Here is a 19,741-nt window from a genome sequence, read left to right as displayed (position 1 = left end):
ACGCTCAGCTCCGGCCGGGCACAGAGCCGAGAGCGCCGCGGGGGGGCGCTGTGGGGGCGCGGGGAGGGGGCGGGGCTCGGCTGGGGGCCCCGGACAGCGCCCTCGCCCGGAGCGGCCCCGTCCCCCCGCCCGCGCCGGAAATGACGCGCCAATCACGGCCGCCCGCTCTCTTCGCCGCCGCCGCCGCGAACAAAAGGGATTTCAGCCCGCGCCCCGCCCCCCGCGCCCCGGTCCAGCCGACCGATTGGTCGCTCCCTCCTCCGCCGGCCGGGCCACGCCCTCTCCCCGCCCTCCTGACGGCGGATTGGTCCGCGGGCGGCCCCGGCGGCGGCGCTGATTGGCGGCCGGGCCGTCCTTCAGCGGGCACCGCGTAGGGGCGGGGCTGCACGGGCGCGGGGCTGAACGGCGGCGGCAGCGGCGGCGGCGCGGGCCGGGCAGGGCGGGGCGGGGCAGGTCGGTGCTGCGGGCCGTGCGGCTCCGGGGGGCGGTGGAGGCGCGGTCCGTTTTCAGCGGTGCTGTTCCGTCCGGAAGGACTGCGGCAGGTGCGCGCCGGTGGGGCCTTACTGCGGGCTGCGGGTGGGGCGGGGGGCGGCACCGCCGGGCCGGGCTGCGAGCGGGGGCTCGGCGCGGGATGCGGGGCTCCGGGGGGCGGTGCTGCGCAGCAGCGGGGAGCGGCGATCCCGGCCCGCTGCGTGCGGGCGGCATTGGTATCGCCCCGCTTGTCCGCTGCCCCTCCGCGTTCCCGTGGGCGATCCGGGCCGTCACCGCCCCCTCGATGCCGCCCCTCCCTGGGGACGGGAGAACGGCTCCGGGCGTGTGGGCTGTACGGGGGGAGAAGCGGAGGGGTGCCGTCCGTGGGGCCGAGCGGCGGTGCGGGGTGGGAGCGCTGGGTTGGGGTCGGTTGAGGAGACGCTGCGGCTGCCCGGTGCACCGCGGAGAGGAAGTTTACGTTTAGGCGTTATCCGTGTTTATGCTGTGAGCCGTCGCTCGTTGCCCAAAGGTGGGGGTTTATCTCCGACCGAGGAATAATATTTATGTCTGCAGACTAAATAACGCCGTCCTTGCGGTCTGCCTGGGTGCTCTGCTCGGGTTGGGTGACTGAATGTGGAAGGAAGGGATGCCATTCAGAGGGACCTCAGCAGGCTCAAAAGGTGGGCCTGGGTGAACCTGATGAGGTTCAACACAAAGTGCAAGGTTTGGCACTTGGGCTGGAGGGATCCCAGGCATTTATACAGACTGGAAGGAGCGGTCCTTGGGAGCAGCCCTGCAGAGAAGGACCTGGGGGTCCTGATGGATGAAAAGCTGAACATGAGCCAGCAGTGTGTGATTACAGCTTGGAAAGCAAATGGGATCCTGGGCTCCATCAGCAGAGGGGTGGCCAGCAGGGACAGGGAGGTGATCGTCCCCCTCTGCTCTGCTCTTGTGGGGCCCCACCTGCAGTGCTGTGTCCAGGTCTGGAGCCCCCAGGACAAGAAAGACAGGGAGCTGTTGGAGAGGGTCCAGAGGAGCCACAAAGATGATCAGGGGGCTGCAGCACCTCCCTACAAGGACAGGCTGAGGGAGCTGGGCTTGTTCAGCCTGGAGAAAAGAAGGCTGTGGGGTGACCTCATTGCAGCCTGCAGTACCTAAAGGGAGCCTACAAACAGGAGGGGAATCAACTCTTGGAAAGGGGAGATAACAGCAGGACAAGGGGAAATGGTTTGAAGTTGAGGGAGGGCAGATTGAGGTTGGATGTCGGGGAAGTTCTTTGCTGTGAGAGTGGTGAGGTGCTGGAACAGCTGCCCAGAGAGGCTGTGGATGCCCCGTCCATCCCTGGAGGTGTTCAAGGCCAGGTTGGATGGGTCCCTGGGCAGCCTGGGCTGCTATGAAATGTGGAGCTTGGTGGCCCTGCGTGTGGCAGGGGGTTGGAGCTTCGTGATCCTCGAGGTCCCTCCCACCCTGGGCCATTCTGTGATTCTGTAATGTAAGGAGCAGTGAGCCCTGCGGGGCTTCCAGACCCTGTTGTGATGTGAAATGGGATGATGGTGCCTCTCTCGGGTGATGGGGCCAGGCAGCACAGGGCAGCGGTGGAACAGAGCTGCCACAGTTTGTTCATAAGGGCTGAGAGGAGGGATGTGTCCCTGTGCAAAGGCCTGGGGAGTGTGGGCTCGGGGGTTGATGCTGCAGGGGCTCAGAGCTGTGTGTTCATCAGCTCTTTGGGCCGAGTGCTGTGCAGAGCTCAGCACAGCCACAGGGCTGCTGCCGTGTGAGTGCTGCTCTGCTTCGCTTCTGGGAGTGCACACAGGGTGTATTTCAGGGCAGGGCTTGTTTCTCTTGTGAAGCTGATTAAAGAGTGTAAGCAGGGAGGCACGTTAAGAATAGCACGGCTTATTTCTTCTAATGCAGAAGTGTGAGTCACAATGGGGGCATTTAGCATATAGAAGCGATTAGTGCCTGCAGTGGCTGCAGCTGCTGGTTGCCCTTTGCCACTCGGGGCGGAAGGAGCTTCAGCATCACTGCTTTGGGAGCAGAGTGCAGCTCTGTTTTGCTGGGGCCTGTGTTGGCTTGCAGCCCCTTGGTGCTGGGCTCAGAGCAGCAGCAATGATGGGATGGCCCTGTAGAGGCTGTAGGAAGGCTGCCCTTCTGTGCAGCTGCTCCCCAAAGCTGAATGGTGAGAGATCTGCCTGATGAGCAGGGCTGCCACAAAGCAGGCCTGCGATTTCTCCTGCTGTGCGAAGACTCTTACTGCTCTGCAAGCAGAACTTTCTGTTCCCAGCAACTGGAAAACTGCTGTGGTGCAAACAAGACAGAACTTGTGTTTGGGCATGATTCTCCAGAGGCACCGCTATGCAAATGGGTTGTGAAGTAGCAAAGGCTCCAGAAAAATGAGAGTTCAGCTGAATGTTGTGGCTGCTGGGATTGTGGGGGTTAAACTCCCCTGCTGACCTCTGCTGTGGGGTTGGAGGTCTGAGTGGCTCTTTTGTCGCAGGGTGTTTTCTGACCAACCTGCAGAGCATGAGACTGTCAGCATGAGGAATATTTCCATCGGGATGAGGGTTTAGTAGGAGAAATGATTGTTGTTGTTTGCTAGTAAAGTAATATAACATAGAGGTGTAGTAGAGGCCAGTGCAAGTGTGTTGGCAGAGATATAGAAGAGGTGAAAAACAGCTTTCTGTGCATGGAGTTCAGGTGTCAGATCCTCATTCTTGCATGAGCAGTGAAGTTATATTTAATAAATGATGGCAGTATTGAAAGAATAGTAATTAAATGCATGCTTTCTGTGGCATTGATTTTCATTTTTCTTTTTTTCCTTTGGGCCTGTTCCATTAGCAATGCAGGATGGCATTCCTCCGACACGTACTGCAATGCTAAGCTCACCATTGGGTTTGTGGAGGTGGCCCAAGTTGGGCTGCGTTCATCCCTGCCTTCAGCCTCAGTGCTGTTTGCAGCTGTGGGATCCAGATGTGCAACCCACAGTAGCACTGCTTCTAAATATCCCTGCTCTCCCATTAACTGGTTCCTGGGGAAGGTTGTGCTGTTGCATTGGCCCTTAGGCTTTGCCTGCACCATCTGGGTGTTCATATGTTTGTGACCCTTTGGGAAGAGGTGAAAAATGAATCTTCTGCAACTGGTCTGTGGAGCAGAGGAGAGCGAAGCGTTTGTGTTGTGTGTGCTCTGCTTTCCCACAGGGAAGCTGCAGGCTGGAAAACTGGGAGCTGAAGTTAAATAGAGATTATGTGTCACAACTTCGTGTGCGAGGTGTTTCTGTGTGTATTGATATTCTGCCTTCTGTTTTTCAGGTTTTCAGGATGAATCTGGAAAAACTCAGCAAACCAGAGCTACTGACACTGTTCAGCATTCTGGAGGGAGAGTTAGAAGCAAGGGATCTTGTCATAGAAGCCTTAAAGGTATGTTGTAAGTGCCCTGATAAGGGACAAGTATCAACAGTGCTACTGGTTTAGGATCCTGTCTTAGTACCAACAGTATTAGATAATAAATTTGTATATTGCTCTGTGCCTCCAAATCTGTTGTAAGCTTGCTGCAAGAGGCGTTTCAGTGTTTAACTGCAGTGCTGCGTGTGTGCTTTCATCAGTTCTGATAAAGAGTTCTGCTGTCCTGAGAAAAGAAGAAGGTCTGTTAGACTTCCTCTGCTGGTTGTGTTCTGACTTAGTAGGGAAGGAATCCTAAAGCAGAACTTCCCTCCAGGAGGGAGCACAGATGAGTTCTTTGCTGAGAATGACATCACACGAAGAAAAAAGCCTCCATGGCTTTGCATTATGCTGAGCTGATGTGAGCAGGTGCTGCTGGCAGAGGCAGTGCTGTGTGTCCCTCCTGACTCCTCTTTGACCCCCCCCTGCTCCGGGGTGCTTTGCTGGCACTCGACCTGAGGAACTGAAAAATTCCCCTTTGGCTGGAAACCATTTTGTTGCTTGTTTTCCCTTTAGTGGATTGAAGAGCAGAGGTCTCTCTGGCTCTGTTGTGATGGCACCTTCCCTGCTGCAGTGTGAGGCAGGAGTGGCTGTCGTGCATTCTCCGTGATTGCCACAGATATCCGGGGGATGCTGAGTGCTGACAAACCTGATTTTCATCCGTGATTTGGTGCTGCCAACCAACGATTGCATCTGTTTATGCTCTGACAGCTGTAATTATTTGAGTACAGCAATGAGCTCAGGTGGGAACGGGCTCCTCCCGGCATGGCTGTGCAGCTCTGCTGGGTGTGCACTCACACAGGGCTGTCGGAGGGACCATTATTCCTGTCCTGTCACACGTTGTCACCAATAAGAATTAAGGTGTTCTGCAGGTTTGATCTGTCGGCAGTCAGACACGCATTGCTCAGTAATGCCTGTAGCTGGCTATGTGCAAATCCTTCTCTAAACTGCACAAGCACTTGTTGTGGTTAGGCCACATCTAGCTAACACAAATAGCAGTTAATCTTTCTGGTTTGCTCGTTAAAATGAAAACATTCACCATCCAGGAGGAGGATATGGATTGTCATGGGTCTGTCTGCACGAGATGCAGGCAGTACCAGCGTGTGGTTTCAAATCTGCTGTTTGTTTTCCCATGCTAAATGTAATGCTGACAGTTTCAGTTCTTGCTGAGCAGCTTCCACTCGGTGCTGGTTGTGCTTTGTTGCGTTAAGGCTCTTGGCTTCCCTCTTGTAATGCTCAGCTTGGTGCTGTTGTCGTGCCCTTGTGTCTTTATTAGGTGTTTCTTGGCGATTTGCCCCTGCTCCTTAGGAAGGAATGAACAAAACACTGCCTTTGGCAGCCTGAGTTTTATCTGTGCTGGGTGAGACTTGTGTGGATTGGAAACCTTGGGGTGAGCGTGCATGGGGTGCAGGATGCTTGGTAATGGTGCACTGGAACAGGCTGCCCAAGGAGGCTGTGGATGCCCCACCACTGCAGGCATTCAAGGCCAGGCTGGATGTGGCTCTGGGCAGCCTGGGCTGCTGGTTGGCGACCTGCACGCAGCAGGAGGGTTGAAATGAGATGATCATTGTTGTCCTTTCCAACCCAGGCCATCCTGTGTCATTTCTGGCCTTTTGAACTGTTCTTGCATTTGATGAACTTTGGTACTGAAGTCTGAAGGAAGCACTGTGCCATGAAATCCCATCCTCCAGAGTGGTTCTGTGCCTCCCATTTCAGGGAGCAGCATCACAGGGCTGCACCTCACTCTAACCTGGCTTTACTTCAACTTCCTTGCTGCTTTCTCAGAGAGGAAAACTACTCAGGAGACAGGGCTCTGTAATTATGGCACGTCAGTAGGAGTGGTTGAGGTGTTGTCAGGTACAGCTTTGCCCCTTTAAAACAGTTGGGATACTCACTCTTACTGCCGTTTTATTTTGCTGATGGTAGCCTTGCCAGGTAGGAGCAGCACTGCTGCCTTCCCAAACCATGTGCAGTGCACACAGGGAAGCACTGAGGACCACTGCAAGGAACGTTGCTCCATTCCATAGGCATTCCACACACACCTTCCAGTTGAAATTTAACCTGCAGTTCTCTCCTGCAGGAGGAGTTTAACACGGTTGAATACCTTTTGGCACAGATTGCCTGGGACTCATAACTGAGGAGTAATTAAATGAAAGCTGTAACTTGGTGGTTGCACAGCACCAAACGCCAAGCTCTCCCTGGGCTGCTTTGACCTCCAATTCAAGTTTAATACTTCTGACCCCTTTGGGTTCTTGAGACAGATCCTGTGTTACCTTGGAGGAAAGAGCAAGAGCTTGCATAGGAAAAGTGCCTTAATTTGTCAACTTGTAATTTGATTATAGCACAGCCTGCATTAATTGATATCCTGTGTGCTTAAAGGAAAGCATTCACCATCTGGCATTTAGCAGAGGATCCATGCGCACAGATGACAGATCCCAAAATAGCTTTCCCCTTCCATGAGGTCCCCCTGCCTGGCACTTTGCTCCTCCACACTTCAGTCCTGCCTGCACAGTTCCAGGGCTCATCTGGGGAGGTTTGGAGGGCAATGGAGGCACTGCTCAGGTGCTTGGATTCAGATTATAAAGAGCAGTTGTTAGGTCAGCTCTGATTAATGCCTCTCCCTATTCCAACTTGCCCTCGCTGTCTTCTCTGTTTAACCAAAAATCGCTTCCTGTCCACTGCATAAATCTCAGTGTTCTCTGCAGAGCAGCCCTTAAATCTCCTTTCCCGTTGTTGTAATCATATTTAAATCATCCAAAAAGCCCAGATGCTGTCGGGTTGCACAACGCTGCGGGCAGGGCTCTCACTCTGCATGCACAAACTGCTGGTGGGTTTGCTGAGAGCCATTTGGTATTTCCCTGTCTGTGTGGGTAATTCAGAGCACAGTTCCCTGCTCCTCAAATGAGCGTTCTCTGCACGCTGGAAATGAAGTTCTGTTTATTTTTGGAGAACAGGAAGCAGCTTTCTGGCAGATTCCTTTGTGGTAAGGTCGGAGGCAATATGCATTGGAGCAGAAACTGTTTTGTGCTGAGGACCGTGAGCTGGAGTTCCTTGCTTCCCTTCCAACCTGGGTAATTGGCAGTATTAATGCACTGCACAATTAAATGTCCATTTGTCAGTGGCTTTGCAAGTTTACTTACAGTGCACAAACAAACAAAAGCATCGACCTCTCTGTTTCAACAGGAAAAAGTTCAGCAATGTAAAAACCCACTACAGGTGCTGCTAATCTCTTGCAGATGGGGCAGGATGGGCTTATAGAGCAGCTGAGATCCAGCAGGGCTCTGCACGATCTGCAACGCCAGCTTTTCTGACTGCTGTTCTTACAGCTCTGGGGGCTGGCACTGAGATGGGGAGCTGCAGTTCTGTGCCACTTCGTGTTTGCTGAGAACATTGCTCAGAGCTGATAACAGCCCTCCCGTGGGCACGTGCTCCTGTTGGTTTGCAGCATGATGGTGGTGGTTCAGAGCACTGTGTGTGAGTGCTATCCCTGCTGCTTGCTGCCATCAGCACAGTGAGCTCCGCTGGGCCCCCAGCCCTGCTCGACTTCCAGGCTCCATGGAACAAAGCTAATAAGGAAGTTGGAGGCAGGGAGAAGCTATTTACAGATTATGCCACTCTGCAACATGAAGGAGGAACTCCTGTGCGTGTTTGTACTGCCTGTGCAGTAAGTGTGGTTAATTAACACATGTTTGTGTCGTGCCCTGAGTTAAATCCCACGCTCCGGCATCGCAGTCTACGTCGTGTCCAGAAAAACACTTGGAAATTCCCCTCTTGGTGTTCCAGTAAAATGAGTTGTAAAAATTACAGAAGGCAGAGAAAATGCTGTCTCATAAACAAGGCTTCAGTAAAAGGAAATCTTTTATTAAAGGGGAAAAAAAAAAACAAAAAGATGGGAAAAATTCAGCCCAAAGCAGCACAGAAATCCCAGGAGAAAACAGTCTCTTGTTGCACAGTGAGGCTTTGCTTTGCTCATCTGCACAGGAATCATCCCTCCAGCTCTGTCAGCTCTGGTTGTATTGGCAGCAGAAGCACAGATATTTGAGGTGATACAGAGATCTAATTGCAGGAGATTGCACCTTCCTTCTAAGAGCAGTGATGTTGTGGGATGTATGTAGAATGTCATCTCTGCTTTTGCAAATTGGATCTTGTATTCCTGGGTTAGCAGTGCTTTTTGTAAAATGATTTCTTTGCTCTGAAGCTCCATTTCCAGTGGGTTTCTGTTACAGTCAGTGGGATCTGAGATCTAAGCTGATTTTTCCACGCTGAGCTCATTTGTGGAGTATTTCTCTCCCATCATTGAGCTGCTGCTGTTTGGAAAGTTGAACAAAAAGTGCATTTAAGACTGAATTCCAGTTCAGAGTGAAGGCTGCTGGAGCTGTTTGTGTGTAACCCTGGTGTGATGGGAGGGCAGTGGGGGAAAGGATGGCCCCAAAGCTGTGCAGAACCACCCTTGGGGTGACTGCAGTGTGGCATTCCTGGGACTGTCCCCATCATCCTGATGGCTGTGGCACCACGTGGCCCTGCAGTACTGAGTTTCATGCAGAATCTGCATTTTCAGGTGTGTGGTGGCCCAGATGTAAAAGCAGCACCGTAAACCAGCAGTATTTGATGTAGGGGGAGCTGGTTACAAGGTATTCTTTGCACTTTGGACAGCTTTAATTCGTGTTGGTGCTCTGCTGCACTTCACAATGCCATCAGTGCTGTGACAGCTCATCTGGCTGTCGGGCTCCTTCAGGAAAGTACTGAGTTGCTCAAAATAGCGAGGAGGCACTTCTTTCCCAGCAGGAAATAAACTGCCCGACCTGCAACAGAGCTCAGAGCCCAGTGCTGACCAGGAGCATGGGTGGGAGTGCAGCTATTTCTGCAGCCTCTGAATGCACGAGAACCAGAGGCTGCGTGCAGCAGGTGTGAATCTCACACAGGGTGGTAAATCCCAGCTCCTTGAGCTTTGATTGGGAGGAAGGACCAGAAGCAAACTGAAGGGCTGCCCTGCTGTCCAGCCAGGGGCACAGCACTGCTTGGGGCGTCCCCAGGGGCTCACCTGGTGGGCAGCTCCTCTGCCATGCCTGAGTCACTCACACATCCCCTGGACTCTTGGAGAGAGGTTTGCTGGAGTCATTTTTATGAATTCTTCAGCATAGCTGAAGTTCCCCACCCCAGCACCAAAAAAAAAAAAGGCTGTGTTTTTTCCTGTGATTCACTAACTCATGGGTGGCTCATTATCCAGGGCTGCCCTCCCATTTCCAGGGCTAAGCTTTTCCTTCCTCTTTTTTTTTTTTTTCTTTCCCCAAATGTAAATTTGGAATGATATCTTAAGCTCTGATCAAGCACAGAACCGTCACACCCAGCTTTCCCAGGAAGAGGTGAGCAATGCTTGGGAGCATGTTTGTTTGCTGCAAGGGTTAGAATTCAGCTCCACATCAGCCTGATGGGACAAATGTCTCCGAGTGGGTTTGATTGTGGAGGAGACGTGGAGAGAGAGAAGTGCTTTTGTTGTTCCTTTTTCCTAGGCAACCCATACGTTTTTCCCTTAGAGGGAGCAATGGTTGCCTTTGGTTGCTATTTTTTTCCCATGCTCATCACGTGGCTGCATCTTAGAGTATAAACAGGACTGAGAGGTCTCTGTTGGTATTTGAGTAAAGATTTAATGTGCATCACGTCGGTCCTCTGAGCTATACAGTTCTGTTACATCAGTTTGCTTTTCTGCTCCAGCTGCAGTGTCTGCAGCACCACTCGCTGCTCTATGCTTGAGGGAAGCATTTTATTTCTCAGTGCTGTTTATTGAGATGTCAGAAAGCACCCGTTGCAATGAAAAGAGAGCAGAGAAAGAAGTATTTGTCAGTCAGACCGGGGCTCTCCTACCTAAAAGATGTCCTTAAGCAATCCTGTAAGAAATGGGTGACGCTTGCTGATGGTTTGCCCTTCGTGTTCCTGCTGAGGAAGTGCACAGCGATGCTGATGTTGTTCAAAGTGCCCTCATCAGCAATGTCATAGAATCACAGAATGGCCTGGGTTGAAAAGGACCTCAAAGATCATCCAGTTCCAACCCCCTGCTGTGTGCAGGGTCACCAAGCAGCAGACCAGGCTGCCCAGAGCCACATCAGCCTGGCCGTGTCCATCCATGGCCCATGGCCCATCTCCACATGGACGTGGGCTGCCCTGCTCAGGGGGTCAACTGCTTGACTGCCTTCTGCCACATGAATTACTGCCTTGTTCTCATCTGTGAGCTAAGGGCTTTTAACGTGACACAGCAGATAATGGGCCATCATGTGTCAGACTGCTGGCATTTCTTTACCTTTAAGTGGAAAATCAGGGAAGGGGGGTCTGAATTATCAACGATTTCCTTTTATCATTTAGCAAGGGTTGTATTATAAGTATACTGAAATGCAAATTTGTTTTGATACGGCAGGCCCAGCACAGAGACACCTTCATTGAAGAACGCTATGGAAAGTACAACATCAGTGATCCATTAATGGCTTTGCAGAGAGATTTTGAGGCCCTGAAGGAGGCAAATCATGGTGAAAAGCAGCCAGTATGCACCAATCCCTTATCCATCCTGAAGGTGGTGATGAAACATTGCAAGAATATGCAGGAAAGGATGTTATCCCAACTAGCTGCTGCAGAAAGCAGGCACAGAAAGGTATGTTTTGCTTCAAATAAGCTGTGCAGAGTTTAGTGGTTGCATTTTGAAAATGTGTTGGTTTCAATAAAAACACTGAAATGCCTTGGATTTTGGTGACTGAAAGGACTGTGCACCTTCATGTGAGCTTTTTGCCACTCTGCGTGATGCAACTGGGAGGCTCAGCAACTGCAGTGATAACATTTGAAATGTATTCAAGAGGTTTCTGTTAGAGGACATGCAGAAGGAATTAGCTTGCCCAGAACCAAGAGATGTAGTACCAAATGTCAGAGAATTCCTGGATGGTTGAATTCTCAGCAGACACATCACTGTTCTCCATGATCATCGAGGATCTGGTACCACATACTTATGGGAGAGTGCCTCCTGTAAGATGACTTTCCTGACGCAGTGTGACATGGCCAAAGCTGCTTTTTGTGCTGTTTGGTCTCTTTAATAACTCACTTGTACATGAAGTGTACCTTGGATGTGGTGCCATCAGTGATTTTCTATCAGGCTTCTTCCCATAGGTTTGCCCCTCTGGCACGCCTGAGTTTATTAGAGGAGGATAAAGCCACAGTGTACAGAACTCAAAGCCCCACTGCACTGTATTCTCTTTATGTAACTACTTAGCTCTTAAAAAAACAAACACACAAATCTGTGTTTACATGGGGTTATTCTTGTCCTGCAGTAAATCTCAACAAGCCAAATGGTCAAATATTTGGTTCTGCTGCCTGGTCGGGGCTGAGAGGAAATACCCAAAAGTGTGTCACTGGAATCTGCTCCTGGGAGGAGCCCTCAGGTGCATCTTTAGGACCTGCATTGCAGCACTGTGTCTCAACCTCTTCACACACAATCCTAGAATGGCCTGGGTTGCAAAGGACCTCAACACTCACCCAGTTCCAACCCCCTGCTGTGTGCAGGTCACCAACCAGCAGCCCAGGCTGCCCAGAGCCACATCCAGCCTGGCCTTGAATGCCTGCAGGGATGGGGCATCCACAACCAACTTGAGCAAACCTGTTCCAGTGCCTCACATACTGTAAAGTAGCTGGGATTTTTCCTGTGCTTGCATCAGAGTGGCACCCAGCAGCTAGCTTTACAGCACCAAATTCAAATGTATTTTTAGCTACTGCATCTGTTTTGATGGGGATAAGACAGAGCAAGGTTCTTTCAGTCTGTGAGGAGCGTGAAGCATTCCTGATGCAGAAACTTCACAGTGATGTGAGCAGCCAGCTGGACTTCCCATTGCTGTGCTGAGTGCTGGCAGCTGGAGCTCTCAGTTGCCCCTTGGTGCTGGGAGTCATGGGAAGCATGATGTGTGTCACCTTTCAGACAAGAATCCAGCTAAATATTCACAGGAAAATCAGATTTCCCCTCCCCCCTTTTCCTCTAATAAAAAGGTTCCCTGTGTACTTGAAAGATATGCAAGCATTGTTTGGAAGCCTAAATTGCAGGAAGACTGAGAAGCTGCTGTAAATTCCTGGTGACTGCTTTTTGTAAAGCCTGGAGGTCTGGAGGGTGATGCAAACTCACCCAAGAGACTCCACCATATTTGGCTTTCTTCTTGTTGAGTTAATAGAATTTCAGTTCATCTAATTCAGCTTAAAAACTGAAGGAGCTCCTTAACTGGGTCCTTATGGCAAGCAGTTTCATTTCAAGAGCTCATCTTCTTCTGAAGTGGAAGAACAAATGAATGTTCTTTAAAATAAACTTCGCTCTGCAGTCCTCCAATGGGGCAATCTGTGTGCAAATTGCAGCCCGTGGTGCCCTGTGCTCTGCTCCTGCTGGCTTTGTTGGAGGTGCAGACAGGAGGTGCTGATGAGGGCACAGTGCAGCCAGTGGCAGGTAAGGTACAGCCTTGTGACAGATGACACGAGCCTCTGGAGCACAAAATGCAGCCTGGCTCATAGAGAATAAAGTGGGGACTTGTGAAATGTGGGATTTTTTTCCTGCTTCTTTCTGGCCCAACTATGAAATAATGACAGAGTGTGACTTGCTGTGCTCAGATGTCTGAGGCCACAGTGGTGGCTCTTTCATATAAGCTGGCTGCAGAGCGGGCGCAGGTCTCTGTGTTTTGCTCAGCCTTATGAGCACAGCAGGGCACTATGGTGACCAATGTTTGTTTGGCAGGTGATCCTGGACCTGGAGGAGGAGAGGCAGAGGCATGCCCAGGACACGGCAGAGGGAGATGATGTCACCTACATGCTGGAGAAGGAGCGGGAGAGGCTCACCCAGCAGGTACAGCCTGTGGCTACTGGGGCCAGATCACACCTCAGTGTCAAAAGAATATCAGCTGCTGTGTAAGGCTACCCCAGCTTTTACCATTTCAATAGGAAAAGCAGCCTTAGTTTTCTGGTAAGCTGTTTGTAGACGAGTGCTTTGCAGTCTTACTTCAGCCTGAAATCTGTGTGGTTCTCAAGAGCAGAGCTCTGCTCACAAGTGATGATGCTTTCTAGTACTCGAAAATGAGAATAAGTCATGAAAGGTCTCCTAGGGGGGTTGTTCAGAGATTGTAATAAATATTTAAGCTGCTATTTTCCGTTACTGAAGCACTGCAGGCTTTAATAAACATACATAACACATCAGCACTTTAAATGCTTCTAAAAGGCAAACTGACAAAGCAGTAAATGGGGTGGAAGGAAGATTTGCTTCAGATCACCTGCTCAGATCAGTTCATGGCAGCTGCGTGCAGCTCACTGCCAACTGAATTCTATATGCAGTGTAACTACTGGTAAGTAATAATCCTTAACACACGTGAGCAGAGCTCCTTGTTGTACAAGGCTGTCCTGCAGACACCAGAGGCAGAACTGCTTTATTCATCTTAGGCACGGCCATCTTTTTCTGGGGAATATTTCCAACATGTGTAGTAACCCCTTTTGCTTTTGGATTGTTGGGCTTTGTTTGCTTTCAGAAGGTGTTGTGTTTCCTTTACAGCCTTCCTTTGCTTCTTTCTTCCAGCTGGAGTTTGAAAAATCCCAGGTGAAAAAGTTTGAGAAGGAGCAGAAGAAGCTCTCGAGTCAGTTGGAGGAGGAGAGGGCACGCCACAAGCAGCTGTCCTCCATGCTTGTTGTAGAGTGCAAGAAAGCCACTGCCAAAGCAGCAGAAGAGAGTCAGAAGACGGCAGAACTGAGCTTGAAATTGGAAAAAGAGAAGAGTAAGGTGAGTAAGCTGGAGGAGGAGCTGGCGTCCAAGAGGAAGCGGGGCTTACAGATGGAAGCACAAGTAGAAAAGCAACTCTCGGAGTTCGACATTGAAAGAGAACAGCTGAAAGCCAAGCTGAACAGAGAAGAGAACCGTACAAAAGCACTGAAAGAAGAAGTGGAATCTTTGAAGAAAGCCCTGAAAGAGCTGGAGGCTGCTTGCCAGGAGCACGGTCCTACTGAGCCTTCGCAGCCAAGTCTCTCTGTGATGTCCAGAGGCATTGCTACCGACAGCCCTGCCATCAAGTCTGTGTCATGCCAGACAGAGTTTCCACAAGCAGACCGAGCAAATCCTGCTGGTGCAAGCAAAGCTGTGCACACTGCATTTCCCAGCCCTCCTACACCTACTCATTCCTATGCGAAATCCAACGGTCATTGCGACACTGACACTCAAGCAGGTGGTGAGCAGCCGCAGGCAAACGCTGCGGAGAGCCAAGTGCAGAAGGAGAAACCCACTGGGGCAACACCAGAGAACACAGTTGAGAATGGAAGTTCTCCCCTAAGAACGGAGTCACCGGTGCACCTGCTGGCCCAGCTCCCTTCCGGCGGGGTTTCCCTGTCTCCCAGCAGCACGGCTGCCTCCTCCCTCACCCCATCTCCGTGCTCCTCACCCGTTCTGAGCAAACGCTTGGTGGGAGCTCCTGCAGGCAGCCCTGGTTACCAATCCTCCTACCAGGTGGGGATCAATCAGCGCTTCCATGCAGCTCGGCACAAGTTTCAGTCTCAAGCTGAACAGGACCATCAGTGCAGCGGCCTGCAGAGCCCACCGGCGAGGGATCTGTCCCCGACTCTAGCAGATAACTCTGCTGCCAAGCAGTTAGCGCGCAACACGGTCACTCAGGTCCTGTCCAGATTTACCAGCCAGCAGGGACCAATTAAACCCGTCTCCCCTAACAGCTCGCCTTTTGGCACGGACTATCGAAATCTGGCAAATGCTGTGAGCCCTAAAAGTGAATCTGGTCATTCTCCGAGCCCTGGCAAGGTTTCCAGCCCGCTCAGCCCGTTGTCTCCTGGGATTAAGTCACCGACCATCCCTCGAGTGGAAAGAGGGAACCCTCCACCCATTCCTCCAAAGAAACCCGGCCTGGCTCAGTCTCCTGCTGCTCCAGCTCCGCTCACCAAAGCCTCTTCTCAGTCATCCTCCCTGGGTGCCCCCATGGACGTGGCAAGCAGTTGCTCCAACAACGCCGTGGTGTCCAATGGCAAAGACATTGAGATCCTCCTGCCAACCAGCAGCTAGTCTCCAGCAAATGTGACTGTGACATTCCGTGGCTTAGCTGGAGCTGAGGCACTGTTTTTTCCACTCCGTGTTATTTATTTCCATAGTAGCAGAATTCTGTCTGTATAAAGCATTTAGTATTTTTTTTTTTTCCTTTTTTAATAGGTAGGAAAATATTTTTGTTTATGAAGAAACCTTAACTACAGCTATATACAGCAGCCTCAAAATGTCTCATGGCAACAGTCAAATCAATAACAGGAACCCTGCACTGGTCCTTAACCTATCAAGCTAAAGTGGGACTGAAACGCTACTTAGAAACTAAGCAGAAAAAGCTTCTGCAGACTTTTTACTCCAGATGAACATTTTATATATATATAAAAAAAAAAAGTGCCTGAACTTAAGCCTGCATTCCAATATGAATGTGATCCTCTGGAAAAGGTGAGGATGGGGACCATCTAGCTGCAGGATCAAATTCTTCTGTGAGTTGTGAATGTTTAGGGCGACACTGGTTTTGATTCTTTCCATTTGCTGCAGTTCAGTCAGCAAATGTCTTGTGGGATTCTGTAAGGTGAGCACCAAACTGCTGTGGCAGCCACAGCCACGCTGCATCCCTCAGGATGGCTTTTGGGAAGCAACGTGAGTTTCCTGGGGTAGAACTGAGCAATGCAACCCGCTTTCCTTGCTGTATGTGAGGGCAGTGAGGTGCTGGAACAGAGAACTGCGGGTGCCCCATCCTCGGAGGTCGGGTTGGCTGCCCTATTGATGTGCTGGGGGGGCACCCAGCCCAGGGTAGGGGTTGGCACCAGGTGGTCTTTAAGGTCCCCTCCGACCTCTGAGCCATTCTATCATTCTGCATTCAATGTCCAAGCAGTTTTTCTGCTTTCCTGTAGCACATCCCGCGTGCTTCGATGGCTGAACTCCAGGTTCTGGTGTGTCCCTTTTTGTTTCCACTTTCTTTAAGCATTCTACTGTTGTGTGTAGAACTTCTGAGAAAAGGATCTTGCTATTACTTTATCAAGGTCTTGCTATTACTTGAAAACAAGAGAACCAAAACACTAGTCCATACGATACAGGTTTTTTCCAATGTGGGATCTTCTGCTCTACACAAAAGCAATAATTCTGTTCATCATTTGCACCCATGGCATCCAGCTGACCTGGAGTTAGCTGTGGGTCTTTTGGCTTTCATTGGCTGCTGCAAATAGGGAACCAAATAATTGCTGTCCTGTGTGTGGGTAATGTCACACACACGTGTTAAGTACACAGTGCATTATCAAAGTCTATTCTGGAGCCTTTCCTGAATAAAAAGAGAGCAGGGGAATTCTCTGAGATGAAAAATCATGTAGAGCAAGGGGCAAAGGGTGAAGTTTGAGGCGAGAAAAGCGATGTGGACCGAAATGGGGCAGAGCAGCTGCTTCTGTGCAGGATATGCAGCCCTCACTGCGATGCTCTGCCCTCGTTCTGCATGCAGTGCTTGGCTCCATGCAGTCAGCAGTGCCTGTGGGTGATGCTGGGGGGTGGAGGCAGAGAGCAAAACCCTGAGTTCGTTTTTCAGGTGTTGGTTGCGAGCAGATCCTGCACTCAGAAGCATCAGGTTGCCTGCAGCCGGAGCTGCTTTCTCCTTCAGCCTCGTTAAATATTTAATTAAACAAAACACGTCCCACTTTGCCCCAGGAGAAAACGCCCGGCGGCAGCTGGGAGGATGCACTGCTGTACCTTCATGAGTTCCCTGAGCTCTGGGTCTCCCTTTGCAGGACATCAGAGCTGTGTGCTGCTTTCGAGCGGCTGCTGCCCGCAGGGCCCCTGCTGCCCTCCCTGCACAGACATTCAGATCCATTCCCATCTACCTTCAAGTCGTGCTGTTTGTGCCATAGTTCCTCACCCCTGGGAGCAGCAGCAGCCCTTTGGGAAGCACATTTACTCCTCTTTTTCAACACTCATAGCAGATTTGTTTTTTCCTTTCGGTGAGTGTAATCCTAGAGATGGATGGGCAGATGGGTTCAGGCCCTCATGTGGCTTTTGATTCAAAAGCAAGGCTTTGTATACACTGCTTTAACACGTTCCTTTGCTTTTACGTTGGTGTAAATTGTATTATCCCCCCTCCTTATCGCTCTATAGAGAGGCTATGATGAAGTTTATTAGGAAATGCACTGAGTACTGTTTCTTCTACTATATACTATGGGAAGGGGTATGCAGAAGAATGTATTTTTGCTAGCAGCCGATCTTTGGGGGGGGGAATTAAGCACAAAGATGGCAGTGGCTCCATTTAACTCAGTGAGGAGCTTAAGGATAGAATGTCCATGTAGGCTCTGTGTGAAAGCAGCTAAATATCACTCCTAGAACTCACACCTGTTACAAGCAAGAGTTGTCACTGGAGAACGGAGTATAATGAAGTGCAAAGACGCGTGCTCTAGTATTGATCCATTAACACTTGTACATTTGTAAAGCCAAACGTACCGAGCTGAAGTCTTTAATCATTTTTATAGCTGACGGCATTAAACGTGTTAAACATTCGTACGATCAATAAAGGATTTTATTTTTAACATTGCTCGAGCTGCCCTTTGGAGCTGTGAGCCGTGCGGGGTCCGGCATTGCTCCCCCCGCTGCGGAGAGTGGGAAGGATGCGGCTTTCGGTGCTGCTGTGCGGGTTGGTCGTTCATCTCTGAGCGCTGCGGTGCTGCGAGAGGCGGAATGCGAGCCTGGAGCTGCTGGAACGCGACGAACCTTCCTATAAACAACGACGCCCGTCGCGCTTTCGGGCGGTGCCGCGGTGCGTGCGGGCGGCACTGACTCATCGTCCCCGCACACTGCGCCCATTCAGCGCCCGGGGTGAACCCAGGGCCACAGCCGTGCAAAGCCCGGCACAGAGCGGCTCTGTTTTCCCGGTGAGGGCGGCGGGCAGAGCTGTGACTCACAGTTTCTCTATGTCAGCAGTCAGTCCGCTCCCGTGTCTGCCCGCGCCCGGGGCTGCGCTGGGAGTGCGGAGTTCGCTTTGGAGAGAGGGCTGCGGGCTGTGGGTTGTTGCCGGGTTCTGTTTTGGAGAAAAGAAGAACGCGTCTTCGTTCGGTGCATGGATGGTCCTGTTTCACTTGGAATCAGCTGCTTTTGTACGTGCCGCTGGGGGCAATGCTGCAGAGCGGCTCTGCTCCGGCGGCAGAGAGGGGCAAAACGAGGTGATTCCGGCCCAGGCCGGGATGAGGAGCGCAGCAGCGGCCCCAACCGGATGAGAAGGCTGGGTGCACATGGATGATCCTCGGCGGCTGCGGAGCGGAGCTCAATGCAGCGGGCGGCGCTCCCGCAGCGCTCCCTGCAGGCGCGGGGCGATGTGACGCACGAGCGGAACCGCCGCCGGCCGCCAGGGGGCGCTGTGTGCGCGGGGATGGCAGCGCGCGTCCCGTTGCGGTGCCGCTGAGGTTCTGCTGCCCCGCATCGCCTCGCTGTGACCCAGCCCGGTACCGTGCGCTGTTTGCACAACCCGGACCCGCTTTGGGCGCCGAGAGCCGCTGTGAAAAGTCTTCCTGCGATCGGTCTAGCGGCAGCAGAGATGCCGGGAGGGTGAGAGCTGCTCGCCCCGTTGCTGCCGATCGCCCCCGGGGACGGCTGCGTGCTGCAACCCCTCCTCGGAGCTCCCTGCAGTGCTGTGCGTTTGCCGCTGCTCTGTGTTGCTCTCTCCGTGCACCTGCACGGCCACAGGTACGGCGGGGCTGGCAGGAGGTAATGCAGCACGAAGCAGAACAGAGAGCTGACGGTCTCATCCTGCTCCCAAAGAGGACGGGGCTTCCGGGAGCCGTCCGCGACCACAGCTGCCTCTCATCCGCAGGAGCCTCCCAGGGCAGCGCTTGATTAATGCTTTGTCACAGGAGGACGGCAAGAAGCTGCCATTAATAAATGCCCGTTCGGGGCAACGCCGCCGTGCCGTCCGTTCACGCTGTGCCGGTGCTGCGCCGCGTGGTGCTGCGTTATGGGGCCGGGGGCAGCGGGTTGGGGTCAGCGCTGTCTGCCAGCAGGCATCGCCCGCGGAGGCTGTTTGTTTTTGTAGCAGCTGGATGTGTCTGGGAGGGATGGGAACGTCTCCTGTCACCCGTGGGCCGGGAGGAGGGCCGGCAGGGCAGGGATAAAACTCCTGACAAGTTTGGACTAGAGGGCGAGTTGATTAGCTGAGAGATGAAAATTCACAGCTCCGCTCTCGCGGGCCATGAGCTGCCGGAGATGTGTTTATGTGAGCGGAAGGCACCGCACAGGCGGCTGCGCCCCACGGCCGGGTCGGGGCAGGGCAGAGCCTGGCAGTGCCGGGGAACAGCAGCTCTGCTCCGTGCACGAGGAGGAGGCTGCGCTTTGCATCACCGCTGCAGCGCAAATGCAGTTGGCCGCCGTGCATCCGGTGCTGCGTCCGTGCAAAGCGTTGAGGGCTGCGGTTGATGGGAGCGAGCACAGCTCTGCGTTTGGCTGCTGGGAATGGGCTGTGCTGATGGCTGTGGGGTTGGGGACGCGGACGTGGGCACCCCGTGCAGCTCTGCTGTTCTCTGCAGCCGGGGGTGAAGCAGAATGCAGCAGGGTGAGCATTGTCAGCTGATGGGCTGTGCTCACACCGTGTCTGATGGTACAGATTACACGATGATAGACAGAGATAAATGCATACAGCTGGAGGCAGGATCAATCCGTGCTCCACGATGTATAATTGTCTTGAAAATAAGATAATGACCGGCTCTTGGAATGCTTTGATCTTATCGGGAAGACAAGAAATACACTAATGGCTTTAATTAGACTTCAGGGATGAAATGAGTTCAGTCTCCTGGGTGAG

At 52.2% G+C, this 19,741-nt stretch overlaps 1 protein-coding gene across 1 annotated transcript; it reads left to right on the top strand.

Moving 5' to 3' along the window:
* Nucleotides 1-453: 453 nt before the first annotated feature.
* Nucleotides 454-17,488, top strand: CTTNBP2NL (CTTNBP2 N-terminal like). Its single transcript, XM_042833722.1, has 5 exons — nucleotides 454-542; nucleotides 3,780-3,887; nucleotides 10,318-10,548; nucleotides 12,655-12,762; nucleotides 13,483-17,488. Exons 2-5 carry the CDS (start codon nucleotides 3,789-3,791, stop codon nucleotides 14,962-14,964), a joined length of 1,920 nt encoding a protein of 639 aa, XP_042689656.1. The 5' UTR covers nucleotides 454-542; nucleotides 3,780-3,788; the 3' UTR covers nucleotides 14,965-17,488.
* Nucleotides 17,489-19,741: the final 2,253 nt, after the last annotated feature.

This window comes from Centrocercus urophasianus, unplaced genomic scaffold (genome assembly GCF_019232065.1).
Source record: "Centrocercus urophasianus isolate 14NV4802_14NV808 unplaced genomic scaffold, USGS_Curo_1.0 seq_42, whole genome shotgun sequence".
Taxonomy (NCBI): Eukaryota; Metazoa; Chordata; class Aves; order Galliformes; family Phasianidae; genus Centrocercus; species Centrocercus urophasianus.
The sequence above is the reverse complement of the archived record's forward strand: the minus strand, read 5'-3'. Positions and strand labels throughout refer to the sequence as shown.

Excerpts from the sequence above, each read along its gene's own strand:
- CTTNBP2NL (XM_042833722.1), top strand. The coding sequence starts at position 3,789 with ATGAATCTGGAAAAACTCAGCAAACCAGAGCTACTGACACTGTTCAGC. Across the intron at positions 3,888-10,317 it reads TTGTCATAGAAGCCTTAAAG|GCCCAGCACAGAGACACCTT; the intron begins GTATGTTGTAAG and ends TTGATACGGCAG. Across the intron at positions 12,763-13,482 it reads GGGAGAGGCTCACCCAGCAG|CTGGAGTTTGAAAAATCCCA; the intron begins GTACAGCCTGTG and ends TCTTTCTTCCAG.